Source organism: Trichechus manatus, unplaced genomic scaffold (assembly GCF_000243295.1).
Source record: "Trichechus manatus latirostris isolate Lorelei unplaced genomic scaffold, TriManLat1.0 scaffold00021, whole genome shotgun sequence".
Classification (NCBI taxonomy): Eukaryota; Metazoa; Chordata; class Mammalia; order Sirenia; family Trichechidae; genus Trichechus; species Trichechus manatus.
This window is the reverse complement of record NW_004443957.1, coordinates 980,501-1,002,484: the sequence shown is the minus strand read 5'-3', so window position 1 is coordinate 1,002,484 and position 21,984 is coordinate 980,501. Positions and strand designations below refer to the sequence as shown.

Genomic DNA, 21,984 nt, shown 5'->3' with positions numbered 1-21,984 from the left:
GTTCATATCAGCTCCCACAAAGGAATAACTGCCATACAGGTTTATTTTACACCGTCTTCTACTCTAAGCCACCAGACATGGATTGGGATAAAATTTGTGAGTCCCAAGTCAGAAATAACTTAGTGAGAGTGAACATTCTGATGTGAGAATTAGTTACACCTCTGAATATGAGATTAGTTCGATTTAGTTATTCTCTTTCAACCCAAAAAGGAATAGCCCAAACTGATAAACTAGCTTTGTATTTTATTTCCTTACAAACGGCAAAACAAAAACAAAATCTCAACTTCTTTCTCTTTCCCCATCTCCTTTTCTTTCAACTACTGTTAATGTACTGTCCTCACTTCCTCAGTCATCACCCATGAGCGTGGTAATTATTAAAAATAAACTGCCTTTTGTTGATTTGCTCCTTTATTTGTTGTTAGCTTTGCGTCAGCACTGCACAGACTTTATAGGGAAAGATTTTGTGCATTTTTTTCCTTTTATAGACTGTGTTCACAAATAGATTATTTAATTTTCATCATTGTGCATCCTATTATTTTTAAAATTTTTATACCCAGCTCTCCTGTCTTTTTTTCCCCCTTCTTTCTATGAGGATGTGCAGTTATTAACATATTAGATATGAAGGGGCAACAAGCATTTAAATTATTTTTTCATTTTTATTTTTTTTCTGTTTCTTTCATTTAAAACATTTCTAGCGGGCCCAGTGTTTGCAATTGTGTGTGAACGAATGAATAATAGAATGTGTGCTGTAGTCTTCCTGTGGTGTTTCTGTTTGAACATACTGTGGCTTTATGGCTGCACTGACTGGTGCATTGGAACTCAGTGGCAGATCCAGAATGGGCTGTGATGGTCGAATTTTCTCCTAGCCAATGTGCTGTGCCAGTTCCCTTCTACATATTGGGAAATCTACAGAGTTTTTCTCTATTTTTAAAAGAATATCACAGATTAAAAATATTAACATAAAAACTAAGTCTATGCTTGAGACCGAATTCACAGAGAACTAGAAGCAGTAGCAAATATTTACTCTTCAAACTAATATAATAATAAAGATTCATTAGCATTTCAAAGTAGTTTCTAAAAGACATTATATGCAATGGTAATAAAGAATGGATTAGCTTCCCGATGGTACCTAGTATGTCAGCAAGGCTTTAGAGATTAAATTGGGCTTTTTGAATATATTCAATTGCTTTAATCATTAATAGGAGAACAAGCAAGGACAAATTATTAGCTCTATTAATATACTATTTCACAAATTATTTTAAGAATCTCTGCACTATCTTTTGTTATAGTTTTAAAATTTGTTACGTGACCATCTTTTTGTTTAAGAGTCTACAAAAGTTAAGAAAATCTTGTCCCATAATAAGAGAAGGAAAAATCGATCATTCCTGTAGGAGTGCATAGAAAAGACTGAAAAATCTCTGTTAGTGATACCATTGTTTCAAAGCATGAAGCTCAGGCAACATAGGCTGAGCACTGGGAAAATGTGATAGATCTAAATCCCCTCCCTAACCAACTCTCTTCCTAGTGATAATAAGATGAACACAAATTATATAGCAATGGACAGTGTATAAACCTAAATATGTGAACTTTTTGACACCCACAACCCTCCCATGAGATAGATATTATCTCCATTTAATAGGTGCAGAGGCTGAGGGCCATAAAAGCTACATGGTTTGACCAAGGCCATACAGCTAAGTGGCAGGGTCAGGATGCAATACAGGCATTCTGCCTCTCACTGCTTAATTTAACAATTCCAAGAGGCCAAGTCGCTCACCCCTCATCTTTCAGTATTCTTTCAGGGCTTAGTACATGTCTAGCACTGGTTTAAGTAGTATTATTCGCCCCTTTACTTGTTTATTGCTCTCTTCAAGGACGCCTGTAAATATTGTCCAGTTTATTTCCAATTTTTGCATTTATTGTTGAGGTTTTAAAATCACTTTTGAACTTTTATGGTTGCAAATTATATTTCTAATCTGGTATTGAGATACCATTAGGACATATGTGCTTATCTAAGGTTTGTATATAAAGATTTCAGATTAATTAATTATATTCTTCTTTTCTACTGCTGTTATTGTCATGTAAGTTTGCCCTTTGTCCTTACCTTCCCTTACAAAATTTGCCCCATTTCTATAAAAGTCTGGGCCTCCCACTTGTTTGAAAAGAAAAAAGGCTCTTCAGCAAGTGCGTTTTGTGGATTTGTGATGTGCTTATTGTCGTCCTCTCTGGATAATTTTTATTCATATATGTTTTAACAAGTTCAAAACCAAAAACCTATATGAATATCTGAAATTTCATTCCATTCTTGGATTTTTATTTGTTTTTATAAGAACCATTTAACTTCATCACTTAATCATTATGAGCTTGAAAGTGCAATTTTCCTTTTTGTCAAAATTCTTTTTGGAATATTGAGAAAGATATTGCTTTTTGCCTTTTGATCATTTTGTGGGGGTCCTAGACTTCATAAGCAATATGAAACTTTGAAATTGATCTGATTCCTCCAAAACTGTTTGATTTTTTAAAAAATCTTATATAAAACATTAACTACCAATTAACCTTTACAAAATTCCCATCTGTTTGATAATGTAGTGCGTTGAGGTTATAACTCTTTGTTATTTTTATTGCTTTATTAGTTTTTGATTGCTTCTCAGTGAAGGTTTTCAAAGTATTTTCACAAACGTAGCCCAGTGCTAACACTTGGGTTCTGGCTATGTCACTCCATCACTCCTGTGGGCAAACTTTCTCTTCAAGGAAAGCCTATGATGATGGTTCATGACACCACATATGTTCCATTAACAGCCTTGAACAGTTTTAAAACTTTGGAGCTTTCATTTAATTTGAGTGGCTGTTGTGTGCCAGACACTGTCCTAGGTATTGGAGATGCTTTAGAAGCTAAGCATGGTGGACGCAGACTTGTGAACAAATCACTTCAGACCAATACTGTAATCGGAGCCTCACAATAAACATGACATGACCTGAGTCTTGAAAGGGAAGTAGGAGTTTATCTGGTAGACAGGGAAGACCAAGACATTCTAATCTAATGGATCAGCATATGCCAAAGTTTAAGGTACAAAACATGTGAGACAATAGTTATTAATCTAGTGTTGTAGAAAGAAAATGAATGGACTAGAGGGGAGAGAGAGTTTATGGGAGGTCATGAAGTGTCTCCTCTGCCTTGCCAAGGAATTTGCACTTTTTTTCTGAGTCCACGGAGACCCATTAAGTAACTAACACTTAAATGATATTTGTGATGTGTTATATGATCCACCTAGAATTTAATTCCTAGCATTCACTGTTCAAAAAATACTTCTGGTAGAATACACTGACATTAAAGTGTTCAGATTTCTCATTTTTGAGTAATGCTACTATGCAAAACCTGAGCTCTGGTGGTGCAGTGGTTAAGCACTCAGCTGCTAACTGAAAGGTTGTGATTCGAACCCAACAGCTGCTCCGTGGGAGAAAGATATGGCAGTCTGCTTCCATAAAGATTACAGCCTTGGAAATCCTATGCAGGACTTCAAACTGGTTCAAACCGGTTCAGTCATGACTGCTGACGCAAAACCACAACAGACCGAAATTTTTTAAATTTGGGTGATCTGGAACTATAACCAGAATGGGAAAAAGTATGGGTGGAAACCCTGGAATGGGAGACTTGGAAGAGGCTTAGTGAGCCCTTTCAGGAGCCTGATGTGTGAGATGGAATTATTGCCTGGGCTAAGGAGAGTGACACACATTCAAAGTGGTGTGATCGGCTGCCATCTTTGAATGGGGCACCGCTGTTTCTGACTCTGCGCAAAATCCGATGGGCAAGAGATTTGGTTGCTGTGCAACATGTATGCTGCCCTTGTTTTCTAATAGGGAGATTAAGTTTCTAGCAGGGCTTTGACCCATAATTTCTCCCGCTCCAGTTATGGTTCCAGTTCACCGAAATTTTAAGAAGATTCGGGTCTGTTCCGGTGTCAGTTCCTCAGTCATGATTGAACTGGGATGAACTGGTTAGAAGCCGTGACCCTATGAGCAGTTCTGTTCTGTCCTATAGAGTTGCTATGAGTTGGAATCAACTGAATGGCAATGGGTTTGATTTTGGGTTTTTACTATACAAAACAGACATTAAGTCCTCCAAAGATAAGTGACCAGCATGGTTTCCTTCATGGCAGTGGAGAGCTCTAAGTTGTATTTAATGATAGACTATAGGGAATTCTTCAGTGCAGGCTTTTCATAATTACTATTAAAGGAATCAATTTGTTTATCAGGAGAGTATTATGATTGAATTGATGTTTATGAAAAATGTCTGGTAGCCAGCCGAGTGAAAGATGGGAGTCACAGTGTGAAGGCAGGGAGATCATTAGGATGTAGATGAGTAGACTTCAAGGAGAGGAATGGCAGCTAGAAGGGCATAGGCTCTGGCTATAACAGAAACAGTCTGCAAATCCCATTTGAAAGCAAAGGGATTTTTTTTCCTGCATAGTTGACACGTACATTAATTTTGTAACTCATAGAACATAAATAAATAGTGGTAAAGAGTATTCTTATTTTTTTTTTCCTTGTCTTGGGATCTGAAATAAGAATGCATTCTATACAATGATGTAAGGTTTAATTTAAGTTTAAATAAATGCACGTAATGGAATTTATAGATTATCATACCCACCACGTACTGAAATTCTATATTTTGGAAAGCTAGGCCTTCTTTTGACTTTATGGCTTAACAGCACAGAAACTACATGTATTCCTCTTGTGCTTTGTATATTTGCATTTTTACTTGCATGAGCCAATTTGGTTATCTCAAAGGCTCTGTGAAGTAAGCAGGCCAGATGTTTGTTAATCCCCGTATTAAAATAATAAAAACAAGGCTCAGAAAGGTGAATTAACTTTCTCAAAGCCACATATCTAGAAAATGTTTTTTCTGTGTTCTAGAATTGATGAAAACAATTTGAGTAATACATAGATCATGTAATGATTGTTAGTCAGAGATCTATTGTGTCAAAGATTTAGTTCATGTAATGATTGTTAGTCAAAGATCTGTGTTAGTCAAAGATTTATTAACGTTAGCTTTATGAAGGTTAGAAACTATGGCATTTTGGATTTAGAAAGGTCGTATAATATCAAAATGACCTGTTTATGGACTGTCTCTTCCATTAGATATGAACTTGTTGAGGTTAAGGATTTTGTTCATTGGTCTTTTTATGCCTAGTGCCTCAATGGTGTCTGGCATAGAAGTGGCACTTAGTGACTGTTTATTGAACTTCACTGGGTTCGAATCCTGCCATTACCACTTAATAACTATTTGACATTCTTCAAACTACATTATTTCTCAGTTGTTTACTGCACAAACCACAAAATGGGTTGATATCACCTACCTTTCAGGATTATTGTAAACTGGAAATTAAATGATGAGATAATACATCCAGTACAATGTCTGGCATGCTGTAGTCACTAACTAAATGTTAACTATAAACGCATTTTTTTAAATCTGATTCTTTGTTGGTTGAACTGTAATATAATATAAGCATCCGTATTTAAGCCATTTAAGCAGTGATACTAAAACTAGCCTCATGGAATAAAATACCTGATTTTTTCACTGTTTCACAATATTTTATCATTAGTTCTTCAGTTATGCCATTGTACAAAACAGATATTTAAGTTTCCTAAAGATCAGTGATAGGAATGATTTCCTCCATGGTGGTGGGGATGCTCTTGAGTTGCATTTAATAGTATAGTATGCAGCCCGTCTCATGGTTCATGCTACTCAACCTTTTATCATTTCATTATTAGAGATAGTGACATGATAAGGCCTTACAACAGTGGGATCTTAGTCTTTTGGAGTTTATCATCCCAATTCTATTATTCTTTATACATACTAGGTAGTTTTTTAACTTCCTTATTAAATTTTGTTTTTACCAAGGAAACTACTTCCCGAGCTTTGTCTGGAGAATAGACTGAGTACTTTGAGCTATGTCCGTGGATATTCTAAGTAATCACTAGACACACACACACGTAAGCACAGACACACAGAGTTGTCTTATGGAACTTAAGCCGATACTTATATATTTTTCTATTAATTGGATAAACCAATTGTGAGTAGAACAATGGCCTTTAAAGTGTGTTACCTCTATTAGATCTCTGAGATAGGACTTATCATTTCACTTGTAGCCTGAATAAGTATATAAGGACTACTTAATATTATTCCCAAGTGAAAGTTATATTTTGAGGACATTTTGGTCTATTATATTATATGGTCTATAAAATTAAGATAGTTTTCAGAAAATATAAATGCACTCAATTAATATATTCAATAACTATATACATCACCTGGATATATAAAGATGTTGCTCCCATCTTTATTTAGTCTTATTGCCACTGCTACTAATCGTATTAACTTTTTCTCAATTTATAAAAATATATACTCTGAGGAGCCAGTGAGGTAGACAGGATATATGTTGATAACCTCATTTTACAGATGAGAAAACTAAGACTCGATAACTAACTCATCATTAGCAACAATGTTAAAATAACTCTCCCTTTATTACAGTATTAGAATCATAAACCCCCTTATAAGTAAAAATGAAACCAAAAGAATGTCCTTCACGTTATTTACATTTGGCCATCATGCAGCTAATGCAAATAATATTTTAAGAAAGCACTTTCAACTATGTTTTACTCCATTTCGCTATTTGTTATTAATCTTGGTTTCCATCTTATACTGGAATTTCTTTCGCATACATCACAAAGTAGACTGTGGATCCTGTACCTTCTGCAGACATAAAGCCATCATCCATCTCTGTTACTGCACCTCTGACACGCAGCATGGGCAATGGCAGCATTTTAATCAGAGTGATGTGTTTGTGAAGCACTGGCACCCTAGTTTCTACATGGTAGCACTTGATGCTAACTGAAGACTTGACTGGCCCCCTCCCTTCCCCTGTGGGTGTTCTGCGATGTGCAGCGTGTCCTTATGTGAGTGCAGTTACTTGTATGTGTTTTGGTACAGAGGCAAGAAAATACTATGCATGCCAACAGTCAAGAGAACCTTATGTTGGAAGTCAGTTTTCATTGTAGGAAAAAAAAGAGTATCTTTAGGTACACAGGTAGATGGTGTGATATTTATTTCAGTGTTAACTTTTCTGAACTCTCTCCAGCAAGGGTTATTTCACATTGAATGTGTGAACATTGAAAGTAGGTACATAGTTTACTGATTCCACTTACACTTTTTAGCTGAGCTCACAGGGGGAGAATCAATAAGTCTATGTAACTCTTATTAGTTTGATTGAAATATCATTTGAAAGAATCTTCTGATTAAAATAGATCATGAAAAGATACAAAATATCATTGATGGAGAGTTTCTTATCCTGAATGCTCTCCTTCCTTCCTGTCCCGCCATGAACTTAAACGCTGAGGAACGGACTTAGCAGCCATGTCTTGAGAGTCAAAACAATGTGCATTTAACACTGAAACTTGTCCCAACGTCTGATATGTATACTTGGTGATTTTATTTTGATCACCAAATATCATTTCTTGCAGGCTGACAGGGAAACGAGTACAGTGATTTTATGTACTTTTTTTTAATGTTTATATTAGTTTTCAAAATGGTTTTGCTTCCTAACCCTACCATTATATGAAGCTTCTCACTTTGAAAGTCACAGACTGCGGACTGGTAAGTCCATCAGTTCTCTGTCATGATTATTCGTAATTTTAGTTCAAGCAAACACATGGTCATTGCATATTTTCCTTTCTTAGCCCAATTATTTCCAGTCCGTGAAAAGTTATTTTTTTTAAATACATAAGTACATACTCATTTACTTGCTAAACAACATTTTTCATCATTTTGCTTTCTAAACGATTTTAGATTCTGGAGCATAATGTTGCAAATTTTTCTCACTATCTCTGTATGTGTTGAAACTCAGCTTTCATTTGTGTGGTGCTGTTTATTGTTTGTTCCTTCTTTGTGTTTTCACTTTCACAGTAACTCGTGATTATGATGAATTGAAATGGAAACATAGGTAAAACTTCTGAATCCCTTTCTGGGGCTTCATCCTTGACCCACAAATATTTTTAGTTTTTGATGATGCAGAGTAGCTTCTCTGGCTATGGTATGTCCTTCTTTTTACCTCCTTTGTTATGTTTCACTCTCAAAGCCTGAGCCACCAAGGTCTTTCTTTTGCTTTGAAATTTAAAATTAAGTCCGCTTGCCAGTTCCTGGTCCTCTAGCAGTAATACTCCAACTAATCACGTCTCTATTTTAGATTTCTGAAGTTTTTCTTATTTTTAGTTAGTAGACAAGATGATGAGATAGTTAATTAAAACGAGTCATTTTCTAGCAATTAATTTATTGTTTTCACAGCTATCCTTTCTTCTGTAGTAAAAGAAACTCTTGCCCCTATTTTATATATACATTGACTGCCTTTGAATGGAATCGTTTGGTCAGATACTGGGAACAAAGAAAATTTAACATGAACATTTATACGAGATGCCAAGATCTATACATATCTTACAAAAAAAAATTAAACCTTCAGCTTGTTTGTAAAATGTTGCCAAACCCATGCTGCTACCTTTAACAGAGAGAAATCTGACTTTTAAAATTTCAATGTTCTTTTCTTACAAAGAAAAAGTACATCTGCCAAGTGCATGATCTAATGAGCTTCAGATAGAAACGTGGCTATGATTTGTGACTGTTTTTGGTTCAGAACTATGCCAGATTCACATGCGAGTTTCATGGAGGTGGGGATGGGAAGGGAGGGCTGACAAGGGTGGTTGGTGATGTTTCGTCCGTTGGCCTTTCTGCAGGAGAGAAGGTGCTGCAGGACGACGAGTTCACCTGCGACCTCTTCCGCTTCCTCCAACTTCTCTGTGAGGGACACAGTTCAGGTTTGTGAGATCCAAGGCTGTGTGGTGGCAGAAATAAATACATTGACGCCAGTGATAGCAGTAGCCTTGTAGTTCCAATTTATGCTTCTTCTCTAGAGTCCACAAATAGTTCTTCAGCGTTAGTCTGTATGCATGGACACTGTAACATTTTACATATTGCTTTGCACTTTCAAAGTCCTTTCATGGACATTTCACTTAATTCTTGTCAGTCGTTCTTATGTTAGGGAAGATGGGTAACAGGCAAAGAAAGATACAGATTAGGTAGAGGCATACAACAAAATATATAGCTTTATTGCTGTTGTACCACTTCTCTTTACCTGGGGAATATTGAAAAACAAACAAACAGTGGCCATTGAGTCTGTTCTGACTCATGGTGACCCCCATGTATGTCAAAGTAGAACTGTGCTCCATAGTGTTTCCAATGGCTGATATTTTGGAAGTAGATTGCCAGGCCTTTTTTCTGAGGCACCTCTGGGTGGACTCAAGCCTCCAACCTTTCAGTTAGAGGCTGAGCATGTTAACTACTTGCACCACCCAGACACTCCTTGGGAAATTAATATGTATTTCCATTAGTTGTTTATATATCTAGTTACTCGCTAGGCTGGTGGATCCATGAAGGCAGAGCTCTATCTTAATTTTATCTTTGTTACCCCAGAATTTAGCAAAGTACTGAGGAACAAATGATTATTAAATAAATCATTTAATTACTCTGTCCTAAAGTATAGAAACCCTTTTCAGTCTTTTGCATGTCCAGAGCTCAAAAGGTTGAAATACAGAAAGGGATTTTTGCAACATCTGGGACAAAAATTGATTATCGATATTCTGTAAAGCACCTAGATATATTTTGGGGGTGATAACTCACTTTTCATGGAAAATATAAATTATTTAATGTTTGAATTATCAGTTAAAACACTCCTCTTAGCCACAGTGATTTCACTGTAAATCATCATTTGCTTTTGGAGTTTCTCAAATAACTGAACTTGTCTTAAACGTTTGAGTTTAATAACTTTTTTTATGTAATGTAGATTTTCAAAATTATCTAAGAACTCAGACTGGCAATAACACAACTGTCAATATAATCATCTCTACTGTGGACTACCTACTGAGAGTTCAGGTACATTGCCTTACATATTAGTACCGAATGGTTGCATGAGTTGAAAGAATGTAGCAGAGTTGTTCAACTGATATGTTTCAAGGTGTTTTGATTTATAACTGGACAGAATTTTTCGAGATATTTTGTCTTCGATCACAATCTTTCACCAGGTCTTACAGCGAAGCTGACTCTGTTGTCTTGGCCTCCTATCCTGGCTCCCTACTTTGTTCATTATGTTGTTTATAAGTGGGAATTTTTTTCTTCTCCATTTCTTAGCTTGATGGTGTTTTAAGTTCCTTTTCATTTTATAAAGCATGTATATACTCTGCTCCTTCTACAGTTAATAGATTTAATTGGAGAAGAATATTTGAAACATCCTTAGAAATGGGAAAGAAAGACTTTCCAACTACTTGTTATATTCTTAAATTTTTTAGCCTCAGGTTAGTTCCTTTTGGCTGTTCTAATATTTGAATTAATTTTAAAATTCATTTTAGCAGTCTATCACTTAAAAATCTCTCTAATATCAGAGCTATATTTTACATTGTTAATAAAACTAAATCAGAAAGTGTAGCCCTCTTAAATAATGAGAGCCATATACAACTTCTTTATTTCCCTTATTTTATTTATGAGAAAAGCCAGGTACAGTGTTTAAAAAACTGCAAACCCAACTTTCAGTTGTTTCCTTAACCTTTGAGTATATAAAAGCTCAATACGTTTTTACTTAAAGCTCAATGGGAAAAAGGTCCATTTTTAATCAAATACATTGAAAAGTATTGCTGAAAGCATATTAGCGATTTTTAAAATCATGTCTCAAAACTCAAATGTAGTTCACACCGTGGCCTAAATTGTTTTATTCATTTAGTCAAATAAATTCTAAGCTACTGTTGAAAACATTCTGTTTGGAAAGATTGGTCTTACTTAGAGTTTTCTTTACTGTTCTTGTCAGTATTTATAAGCAGCCCAACCAGTTTCTTCAGGAGAAGTTACAAAAACAATGACCATCCTGGAGTTCTCACTGATGAAATATAATTGACTTTGTTGGAGAAAAGATGGCTAGATGTCTGTAGCCCCAAAAATATTCTTTCATGGTTGATCTAATTTTTATGCTTACATAGTTAACATTTAACCTTGTCCAATGGATAAATATGTTTTAGTCTGATGAATCCTTATGTTTGTGAAGTTTAAAGTCATTAGAGACAGAAAGCAATTTTTAAAGCAAGTTTTCTATTTCCTTTTCTTTTTCTCCAGTTGCTATTTATATCTAGGATGGAGGCTGCCATATTGTGTTTAGGAAAATCATCAAGAGTGGTATTTACTTCACAGATATTTTTGCTTGATTCCAAAACTATTACTTAAAATGTTTTTCCATTATATAGTCCAAAACCCTACAGATCAGTGATAACTTTAGAATGTGCCTTATTAATATTATTTCTATTTTCCAGGAATCAATTAGTGATTTCTATTGGTATTACTCTGGGAAAGATGTTATTGATGAACAAGGACAACGGAATTTCTCCAAAGCAATTCAAGTAGCAAAACAAGTCTTTAACACCCTTACAGAGTATATTCAGGTAAACGTTTAAACATTTTTGATTTGAGAAAAGAAAAATGAAAGAGTCAAGTTAATTAGCATTTATCTCCATAGAAAAACGCAATATGCCTAAAATAGTCAATCAAATAAAAGTACAATAGAAAATCTGTATCTTTACCAAGAAACAGATTTTTCTTTTTACTCAATTGCTATTAAAAGTTATAAAATCATGATCTTAAATATTTCATTTCACTGCATATTTTTCCTGCCATCATTCACATTTCCTGTTGACCCCTTTCATAGTGACCTATGTGATCCCACTAAAAATATTAGGATGAGATGTGAATTAATGTCGAATGTAACGGCTTTACTGTTTGGTAGAAGGAGATATCATTAAGTCCTTATAGGCATGAACCATGATGTTGGCTGTTTGTATCTCCAGGGCCTTGTATAGATTAAGCAATAAATATTAAGAAAGGTAGACAAAGACGGAGGGAGAGAGACTGGGAGAGCATTATACCACTCTTTATAGTAGTCCTTCCAATAAGAGTAAGAAAGATGTTTCACAGAAACTTAATTAAAAAAAGAATAATGTTTAAAAACCTATTAGTTTGTTAGTATGTATTAGAGATAAAATTACAAAATACCATGAAGAATATAGTTTGTTTTTTTTACTTTGCTTTTATAGCCTATTTAGTCTATATTTGTGGTCTTAAACTTAGGTTTTAAAAAGAAACTTATACTTTCCTTAGTTAGACTAAACACCATCTTGTGGGAGGGGGAAGGTTAAATAAATATTAAACAGTCTAGAGTAGTGTGAGAGGTGTTTGTGGAATGATTGTTTGAGCGAATGAATGTTTTGTGGCCAAGTGCTGCAGACATATGGACGACCTATTCATCACCAACTCCAGGCTCCTTCTTTTTTGTTTAGCACCTTGGAAATGATCTCATTTTTTGTTTCATTATCTCAGAGTTAGGGCTGGGAGGCCCTTATTTCAATATTTCAATATGGAAAAGCTGCACTTGATAATTCTAATAACTTTTCCTTAAAATCAAATAAAAGAGAACTTTTACGTCAGTTCCAGCCCATTCATGTTCCTATTTCCTTATTTTCTCTGGCTTTACCCTTATTGCCTTAGTATTCTCATCCACTCCAGAAAGATATCAGTACAACAGTATTCAATGTGAATTGACTGACAACATTAGCAAGCCAGTGAATTTTGTAGAAATGGTTAGTGAAATGGTTTCTCTATACCAAATGAAACTTAAATGCCTTTTCAGCAGCCAATAAGTGGGCATTTTTGGGTGCCTAGAATAAGTAAGATTCCTGAATTTATATAAAATTAGAAGTGTCTGTTATACTCTTAAGATGTGCACAACTCTTTGTTAGAGATTGCTGGATAACAGATTTCTAAATGAATATTCAAAGGATGTCAGCTAAAGTCACATGGCTTACTATGCTTTGTTCATTTATTAACTTCTCCTGTTACTCCCTACTTACATTTTTACACAACTTAATCATTTCTGAGACACATTTTTTTAATATTTTAATTAAATTAAACTTTTATATCTATAAATTTTAACAAAGGCTTATTTTTCTCACAATTATTTCAAATAGTAAATATCTGCAACAATTTTCAGAAAAAAACCCTAAAAATAGGGAATTATAAAAGGAAAATCTTTAAATTCCTCTCAAATGTAAGCTTCAATTATCTGTGAGAAAGTAATAAAATTATGTAGTTGTCTTAGTTATTTAGTGCTACTGTAACAGAAATACCATAAGTGGGTGGCTTTAACAAACAAAAATTTTTTGTCTCAGGAGGCTACAAGTCTGAATTCAGGGCACTGGTTCTGTGGGAATGCCTTCTCGCTGTTGGCTCTGGCGGAAAGTTCTTGTTTCTATTCCTCAGTTCCTTGGTGATCTTCATGTGACATGTATCTTCCCCTCCCTTTGTGCTTTCTTCTCTGTGCTTAATCTGCTCTGCTCTTTTTATGTCTCAAAGATGACTGGCGTAAACCACACCCTACACTAATACGATCTCCTTAACATACACAGGAAAGTCCTATTAGAAAATGGGATTACATCCATAGGTGTAGGGGTTTAGGATTTACAACACATTTTGAGGGACACAATTCAGTCCATAATAGTAGTACACTTTGATAGGCATTTAAACTTTAGTTTATGTTCCCCTGCAAAAAAGAAAATCAAGGTATAAAATCATCTTTCCATTTTCTTTAGGATAGTTATCCCATCTGTGAAATGAAATTATAAGTTTTGCTTTATAAAAACAGAGTTCTCTAAGGTATCTTTTTAATAAACATTTTCTTTTGGGATAATTTTATATTGATAGAAAAGTTACAAAGATAGTGCAGAGTGTTGCCATATACCATTCACCCAGCTGGCCCCAGTGTTAGCATTTTACATCTAAATGTAAAATTCGTCTAAACGAAGACGTCAACATCGGTACAATCCTGTTAACTAAAGTACAGACTGTATTCTGATTTTACCAGTTTTTCCATTAATGTCCTATAATGGAAAAATCCTAATGTTCCAGGAACCAATCCAGTTTACCACATTGCCTTTAGTGAAACACATTTTGAAGAAGCTTGCCTTAGTATCATCTTTGCTGATAAGTATTAATACTGTGAATAGAAGTACACTGTTAGCTTCATACTTATTTTGGAGTGCCTTTTATATTACAGCATTGCAAAGTGCTTTTGGATTCAAATTTTTGCTAACTGTAGAGAATTATATAAGGGATGATCCAAAACCATTGGAATAGAAGCAATGATCTATAAGATTTCAATCCCAGTTTTAATAAGGGGGGAGAATAATTGTTTGAATAAGAAGACATTATATTGTCAGAGTGTCTAGAGTAGAACCACGAAGTAATTGGTGAGAAAAGAAGGCTTTATGTGCTGTTGCAACAAGAAGGTCAATCTGAAAGCAAGACTGTCCTGCCTCTGGCAATTAGCAAAGATTTTATGTGTTTTTTTCCCCAGTTGTCATCAAATTGACTCAGACTCATAGCAACCGCATGTGTGCTCCACATGGTTTTCAGTGGCTGATTTTGCATGAGACCTTTCTTCCAAGGTACCTCTGGACTCAAGCCTCCAACCTTTCGGTCAGCAGCTGAGTGCATTAACCATTGGCATCACCGAGGGACTCCATTTTACGTGTTACAGGCACTGAATGGATGATGAGAAACAGGAAAGGGAGCAAGTAGGCAAGGCAGATGTCCCCTTCCCGTTAGTCAACAGTTCTAGAGGTAGACAGCCTAATGGTGAGCCAGTCCCGGAAAGTACATTCTGTATGTTTCAGCTTTAGGGGGAAAAAATGGGTACTTTGACCTTGGGGCTTGCAGGTCTTTGTCACATAGGGTTGCAGAAACAACTCTTGGTTACATACAGGTTTTGGAAGATGTCAACCCTTTATAAAACATACTTTAACTGTTGATTAAAACCTTAAATATTACATGAAGAAAATTATTTCTCACTTGAATGAAGTCAAGTTTATTTCTTTACAAATTGCATTATAGTGTTCACCTAATGTCCTTCCACATTTTCTCCCTCCCTGATTTTTGCTCAATACTGATGACGATAGTCTTCAGCCACAACAAGACCCTGACAGCTATCCATTGCTCTGAAACCAGAGTTGTTGTACCAGCAGGCAAGGGGGAAACTGTAAAACTACTCTTTCTGGTACGTTGAATGTGCTGAAGTTAATAGCCTACAAATACGGTTATTAAGGAGTAAATAACTTTAATCCTTCTCACAGCTGTCCCTTCAAACTTGCTCTGTGAACCTTTTTTCTTTTTTTAACCACTCCTTGGGTGAATCTTGTGCCCTGGCCACTCTCAGATACATGAAATGCCTTCAGTCACTTTATCACAAGCATAGCCTCATTTTAGCAAAGCGCAGTGTCTTAGTCATCTAGTAGGCTAGAAGTCCAAATTCAGGGTGCGAAGTCCAGGGGAATGTTTTCTGTCTGTCAGTTCTGGGGAAAGATTCTTGCCATCAGTCTTCCCTGGTTGAGGGGCTTCTCAGCACAGGGACCTGAGATCCAAAGGATGCGCCATTTTCCTGGCTCTTGTTTCTTGGTGGTATAAAGTCCCCATGTCTGTCTGCTTGCTTCTTCTCTCTTTTATATCTCGGAAGAAATTGGTTTAAGACACAATCTAATCTTGTAGATTGAGTCCTACTTCATTAACATAATTGCCACTAATCCTATCTCATTAACGTCACGGTGACAGGTTTTACAACACTTAGGAGAATCACGTCAGATGACAAAATGGTGGACAGTCACACAATACTGGGAATCATGGCCTATCCAAATTGATACACCTATTTTCAGGGAACACAATTCAATCCACGATGTGCAGTCACAACCATATAACCTTCGTACAATTTACAAACTCTCCTCCACACTTCGGCTAGATTTTAAACTGGAAAACCTGGGGCCTGGGGGTGGAGGGCAAGGACTATGATCTGGGCTTTTCTGCACCCCCTACTTGGTTCTCTTCTTTCTCCTCCCCGTCTTAGTTAGTGTCAGGCTCCTTCAAAGTTGGAGCTGTGGGAAGGAGAAAAAATAAGGGACAGGAAAGGTCTTCCTTCAGGGCATATTAGTCCAGGACTGCACCATGGAGCCGGCCTGCTATTCTTTCTCTAATAAGGGGGCTGTTTTGGGTGCCTCTTTTCCCACTAAATTTAAGTTTATTCCCGTAGACCCTGTGCATCTGGTGGGCCCTCTCCACCTTGTAATCACATTACCCTTTCAGACAGTCTTGTTTGGCAAGATTTAAATGGGGCAGGATGACTCTCCTAAGTAACCCTTGTTGTGTTAGCTGCCATCAAGTTGGCCAGACTCATGGCAATCTCATACACAACTGAACGAAACAGTGCCTGGTCCTGTGCCATCCCCATGATTGGCTGCGGATCTGACCCTTGTGCTCCATAGTGTTTTCAGTGACTGATTTTTGGGAGTAGATCTCAGGCCTTTCTTCCTAGTCAGTCTCTGTCTGGAAGCTCCACCAAAACCTGTCTGGCATCATAACAACACACAAGCCTCCACTGACAGGTGGGCGGTGGCTGCACTTGAGGTGCATTGGCTGGGAATTGAACCTGTCTCTCTCTTATGGAAGGCAGGAATTCTTCCATTGAACCACCAGTGTCCCAAAACAGCCCATTTCTGGCCTGTAAGAGTCACACATCTTTCCTTTTGTCATCTGTGGAAGTGCGTTTTGTACTTCCACTCTCTGTCACACTTTTAATACCAGATCTTATGCTACCCAGCGGAGGAGAAAAAAGCCAAGCTCTCCTAATGGTTCTCTTGAAGGCTTGCTTTGTGGGCATGAGGAAGCAGCCTCTCTCCTCACCCACTGCGGTAGACGTAAGAGGCGGAGATGCCCAGAACTTGGGAGAGCTCTTTCCAGTCTCCCCCTTTTTCAGCTTCATCCCTTTTTATATCCTTAGGGTGGGAAGACCTATTTTTAGTCACCGTTTTGCAGGTACTGAGTCTAGCACCATGCCTTTGGAATACGGATATACTAGACACTTACTGTTTTTTATTCTCTGCCTTAAAGGCCACAGTAGAAGCTGGCACAGGAAAAAAAGTTTCATTTCAACATCTTGTTGGTATCTTCAGTGCAGTCTTCTTCCAGGCACTTGTTTCTAGAGTACAATTTGAAATGTTTGAATGTGTTCTCCAATTTAAACTTCTTATGATCATTTGTCCAAAAGATTTAATGACTTAGAATTTAAGAACTGTGTTTTGTATGTTTTTTCTTTTGAAATAAAATAAATAACATCCCTGCTGTATATTTTCCCGGTTGGTGTGATGTGGGTATGTTTGCAAAACTGAGTGATTGATAGAATTTTCCTTTGAGAAAAAAAATAGACATTGTCTCCATCAAATCATTCCGCATACACACTGCGACAGCACACCCTCTTTAGTGTCTCAGGCATCATCACTGCAGAAGTGTAAGCTAAGGAGCAAAGTTAGCTTCCAACTTCCTTGACGTCTGGGTTCATGAAGGTAATGACGAAGCATTTGTCTTTTAAATTCTTGATGGTTGTACAATTTGTGCAACAGTTTTACGATTCAAAACAGAGTATGTTGAAGGAGATTTTCTTTTTCCTGTATACGAATATTTTATCCAGGTGACTACAGGCAGTCCCTAGATTATGAGCAAATTCCATTCCTAAATCTGTCTTTAAGTCAAATTTGCATGTAAGTCAGAACGAATGTTTGTGTATAGTATGTAGTATACCTTTCTATGCATAAAAAAATTAAACACTTCCAGATTCACTAAAACATATTTAACATAGTAATACAGTAATAATAATAATGTTTTCACAGAGTAGCGCCATTCGTTACTATGAACCATTGTCTGTACCTCAAATTTTTGATATAATAGGCTTTGTAGTGACTGGTTCATAACTACTGGTTTTATGTAATTCTGACATTCACAACCCAAGGGCTGCCGGTATTTAAGAATGAGAAGTAATCAGATTCTTTTCCACAGAAGGAAATGACTGTTAGTTGATTTGACTTAATAGCCACAACTGGATGGCACGCTTTTCCTCTAAATAGAAGAAACTAAAGCCAGACATCAATGAAATGATTCATCCTTCTGTTGTGTCAGTGTTTTATTACTCATTAGGAAACAGAACATGGAAATCCTTGAGAAGCTGTTTTTGGGATTTATAATATTAAAATATTTCAAAGAAGAGCATACTTATCTCCAAAGGATTGGTACCATTATGAAGGCTATATATCCTTCTTTCCTTGAGGGTTTCTATGCTTTCAGATAACATGTTGGTGATAAGATACATAAACACTAAGTTAATTTTGTTCTGTTATTGTAAAGGTTTTTTGGCAATTAAATGATCAAAAATGATTGCTATCTGGCTGTTCATGCTGCAGGGTCCCTGCACTGGGAATCAGCAGAGTTTGGCACACAGCAGGCTATGGGACGCTGTGGTGGGTTTTCTTCACGTCTTTGCACACATGCAAATGAAGCTATCTCAGGTAAGTTACCTGCCTCCTACTCTCCCAAACCAGAAACCAGACACCTGGAATCACCAGCAAATTAAAGAGGGTTTCTTATGTTTGAGGAGCCCTGGTGGCGCAGTGGTTAAGAGCTACGGCTGCTAACCAAAAGGTCAGCAGTTCAAAATCCACCAGCTACTCTTTGGAAACCCTCTGGGGAGGTTCTACTCTGTCCTATAGGGTCGCTGTGAGTCGGAAACAACTCTATGGCAATGGGTTTTTATGTTTGAACATTATCTTTTTAGATCACTTCTTTATACATCTTTTACTCTACATTATATATATGTATATATATGAAATAAAAGAACCTTATGGAAGCTGAGAATAGATGGGAGCCATTATTCAAATTGGAGAACAAAAGGCTATTGAGCAATTGAATATAATGGAGAAATGAAATAGTATAGTCCCCAAATATACATTTCACAATCCTTCAAAGACCCATTTCCTGAAAATTGCTCACTGGAATTTTCCTCCTCCCTACAGATAATTGAAAAAGAACTTGTAACCTATTACCACTGGGCTTGTTAAAGGGAAACAATTATCTTATAGGGTTGTAAACAAGTAGTTGTTCTCAGTAGATGACATTCACTCGTTAACAGGAAATTTAACTTTGTGAAAGTCAAAGAGAAAAAAAAATAGCTATAAGGATAAGCAAACACATTTTTCACAATGTTTTTATATTAATTGGGGAGTGCATGCTGAAAAGAGCCTACTGTTTTCTTACTGCTGTATTTATTTCATTTAAAAGTAAGATATACATGACTAGAAAAATTCTTAATGTAAATCTTGCATTGAATTTTGATTGTGCGTCCTGAGACATATCTGTCAGGACTGCCAGGTGGTCAGGTGGGAGATAGATGCTAGAATTGAACTCAGAAGACTTATAGTCCAGTCCCCACATATGCATTTACTTGTCCCCTGAGCAGGGGCCATCCCCTCACTTCCCTGAACCACATTTCGTCTATGGCATAATCAGTAGAATCCAACCTGCTGCCTGCCCTACGCGTAGAAATATATCAGGTTATTGGTGACTTAAGGCAAATATGGAAATCCCATAGTTCTTTCACTAGTCACAAATGACATTTTAGTAAGTAAAGAAAACCAACATGAACCCAATTTGTACACTCACAAGACAGTTCTCATTCTGATGTATTTTGATCATTTTAACATCTGGTGCTACCTGGCAGTTGTTGATGTGATTTGTAGACTGGGGTAAGGTGTCACCCATTTGGAAAGAAAAAGTTTTGCTCTTTCAGCTTTGTAGAAATTTAGCTTCATATGTAACAATATCTAGTTGAGTGAAATGATACTTGCATAATTTCTAAAAACCTAGAAAGAAAAAAGGGTGGATTAAAATAAAAAGAAAAGTTGACAATATGGAAGGTTGTTATGTAGAAATAAGTATGTTGCGTATTGCGAGGTATTGGGCCGAAGTGTAGTGATGTTTAGATACAAATGTCTTATGCAGAAAGAATTTTTTTTTCATGGTGAAAAAAATCAAAAGCAAAAAAACAGAAAAATTTAACAAGAGAAATATTGGAGAACTCAATGAAATTGGTAAATAAGATACACTGTACAATATTTGTTGTTGTTGTTGTTAGGTGCCATGGAGTCGGTTCCAAGTCACAGTGACCCCATGTATGGCACAGACAAACACTGCCTGGTCCTGCGCCATCCTCACAATCGTTGTTATGCTTTAGCCCACTGTTGCAGTCACTGTGTCAATCCAGTACCAATATTAGTAGTGTCAATATTAGTATAGGTTATACTTGTGTATGTTTTGTTAGATTTGTGGTACGTTTTTAGTTTAGATTTATTAATACAAATCTAGCTCATATATTATTTATATGCCTTATTTTTCTAGAATAAGTTCATTTTTACATAAGATATAGTAGCAATATGTAATACGGTAAAAAGAAGAAAAAAGTGCAGACTATTCAAGTAAAAGAAAAATGACAAATGAGTAGAAGCTCCCAAGTGTTGCCTCCATTTGAAGACCCCAGCCCTGCTTTAATTCTTCCGTATTCTTGTTACATGTGTGAGCTGTCCTTACAGATACTTTAATGAACGTGATTTGACATCAGTTGTAGGTACTCTTTAATTCTGAAATGTATCTTTAATAAACTACCTACTTAGGCTTGGCTTTCCTTTAGTGATGTAATACTATTGGTACAGCAGCACTCTTTATGTGAGAAAAAGAATGTTATTCTTTCTGCATAGTTTTCTAAGATTATCTCAAATGCAATATGTTAATATTTTCAGGATTCCAGTCAAATTGAGCTATTAAAAGAATTAATGGATCTTCAGAAGGACATGGTGGTCATGTTGCTGTCCATGTTAGAAGGTAGTTTCGATTTGTATTTACAACTTGCATTTATCCTTTTATTTTGAGGATCACTATGTGCTTGCTTACGAAGTCAGCATGCTGCAGCGAATAAAATAACAACACTGGGAAGTGGCAGCTCCTGTGAATTAATTTCTGGCTTTATTACTCTTTTCACTAGGTTTTTTTTAAAGGAAATCCTGCATATCTATCTCAGTATATCACTACCAAATGAAAACAGTAATACTTTGTAGTAACACTTTTCATTTCATAGTGGTATGCTAAAGAGTAAGCTATTCAGATGGGTGATATATAAAGAAGCGCTTATGTACGTTTGTATGTACGTATGTATTTTTAATTGGTGTGGATGGCAGATATTTGGATAAATTCCAGCTGTGTAAATTGCTGCTTTTGAGATCACATCTTGCAACTCTCAGGGGTTCTTAAAGTCCCAGAGGAGAGCATTGCTGAGAGAGCCTAGACCCACCAGGCAATGGCCAGTGGAAGGCTCGCCCTCCCCACAGCATGCCTCCTTCTGTCTTTATTCTCTTTTTTTTTTTTGCCAAATTGTTTGTCTTTGCAATTGTATTTCTTGTCTTTATCACGCAGTAAGTTTAAGTGTTTGGGCTCCTAGATCAGCCTCCAGCGTTCAAATCCTGGCTTTCCCACTTCCTTGCAGTGTGACTTTTGGACAAGTTGTGTCTCCGTTTTTCATTTCCCTCCTCTGTGAAATGGAGATAATGATAAAAGCTAGATAAAAGGATTGATGTGAGAATTCAGTGTGATCATGTAAATCTCACCAAAGCAACCAAGAAATTTTTGCTATTTTGATACTTGTCCTTTTTTTGAAAAGTCTATTTTCTCTCTCTCTACCTATTTCTTAGGCTGTCATGTATTGCTTGTTAATTCCACTTGCTTATCTGAAGCAGTTGCTACGCCGTGTCTAGGACTTCAAAGATGCAACATTTGCTTAAAATCTGTAGTTAACAGCAGCAGCAGCAGCCACTTTATACCCTCTAAGCCCAAGATCTATTTACCATGATCCCAATTCAAGTTTTATAATAGGACTAATATTCAATCAATTCAAATCCAACAATAGTAATAATAACAACAGCAACAACAAAAAC

General features: G+C 36.3%; 1 protein-coding gene across 1 annotated transcript in view; it reads left to right on the top strand.

The window, feature by feature from the left end:
• The window catches only part of RYR2 (ryanodine receptor 2), a 529,910-nt gene that overhangs the window by 464,452 nt on the left and 43,474 nt on the right, over positions 1–21,984 (top strand). The window contains exons 86-90 of the mRNA XM_023728152.1: positions 8,779–8,859; positions 9,885–9,973; positions 11,395–11,523; positions 18,409–18,513; positions 20,797–20,878. Coding sequence (XP_023583920.1) covers positions 8,779–8,859; positions 9,885–9,973; positions 11,395–11,523; positions 18,409–18,513; positions 20,797–20,878 — 486 coding nt within the window. The remainder of the gene's footprint in view (positions 1–8,778; positions 8,860–9,884; positions 9,974–11,394; positions 11,524–18,408; positions 18,514–20,796; positions 20,879–21,984) is intronic.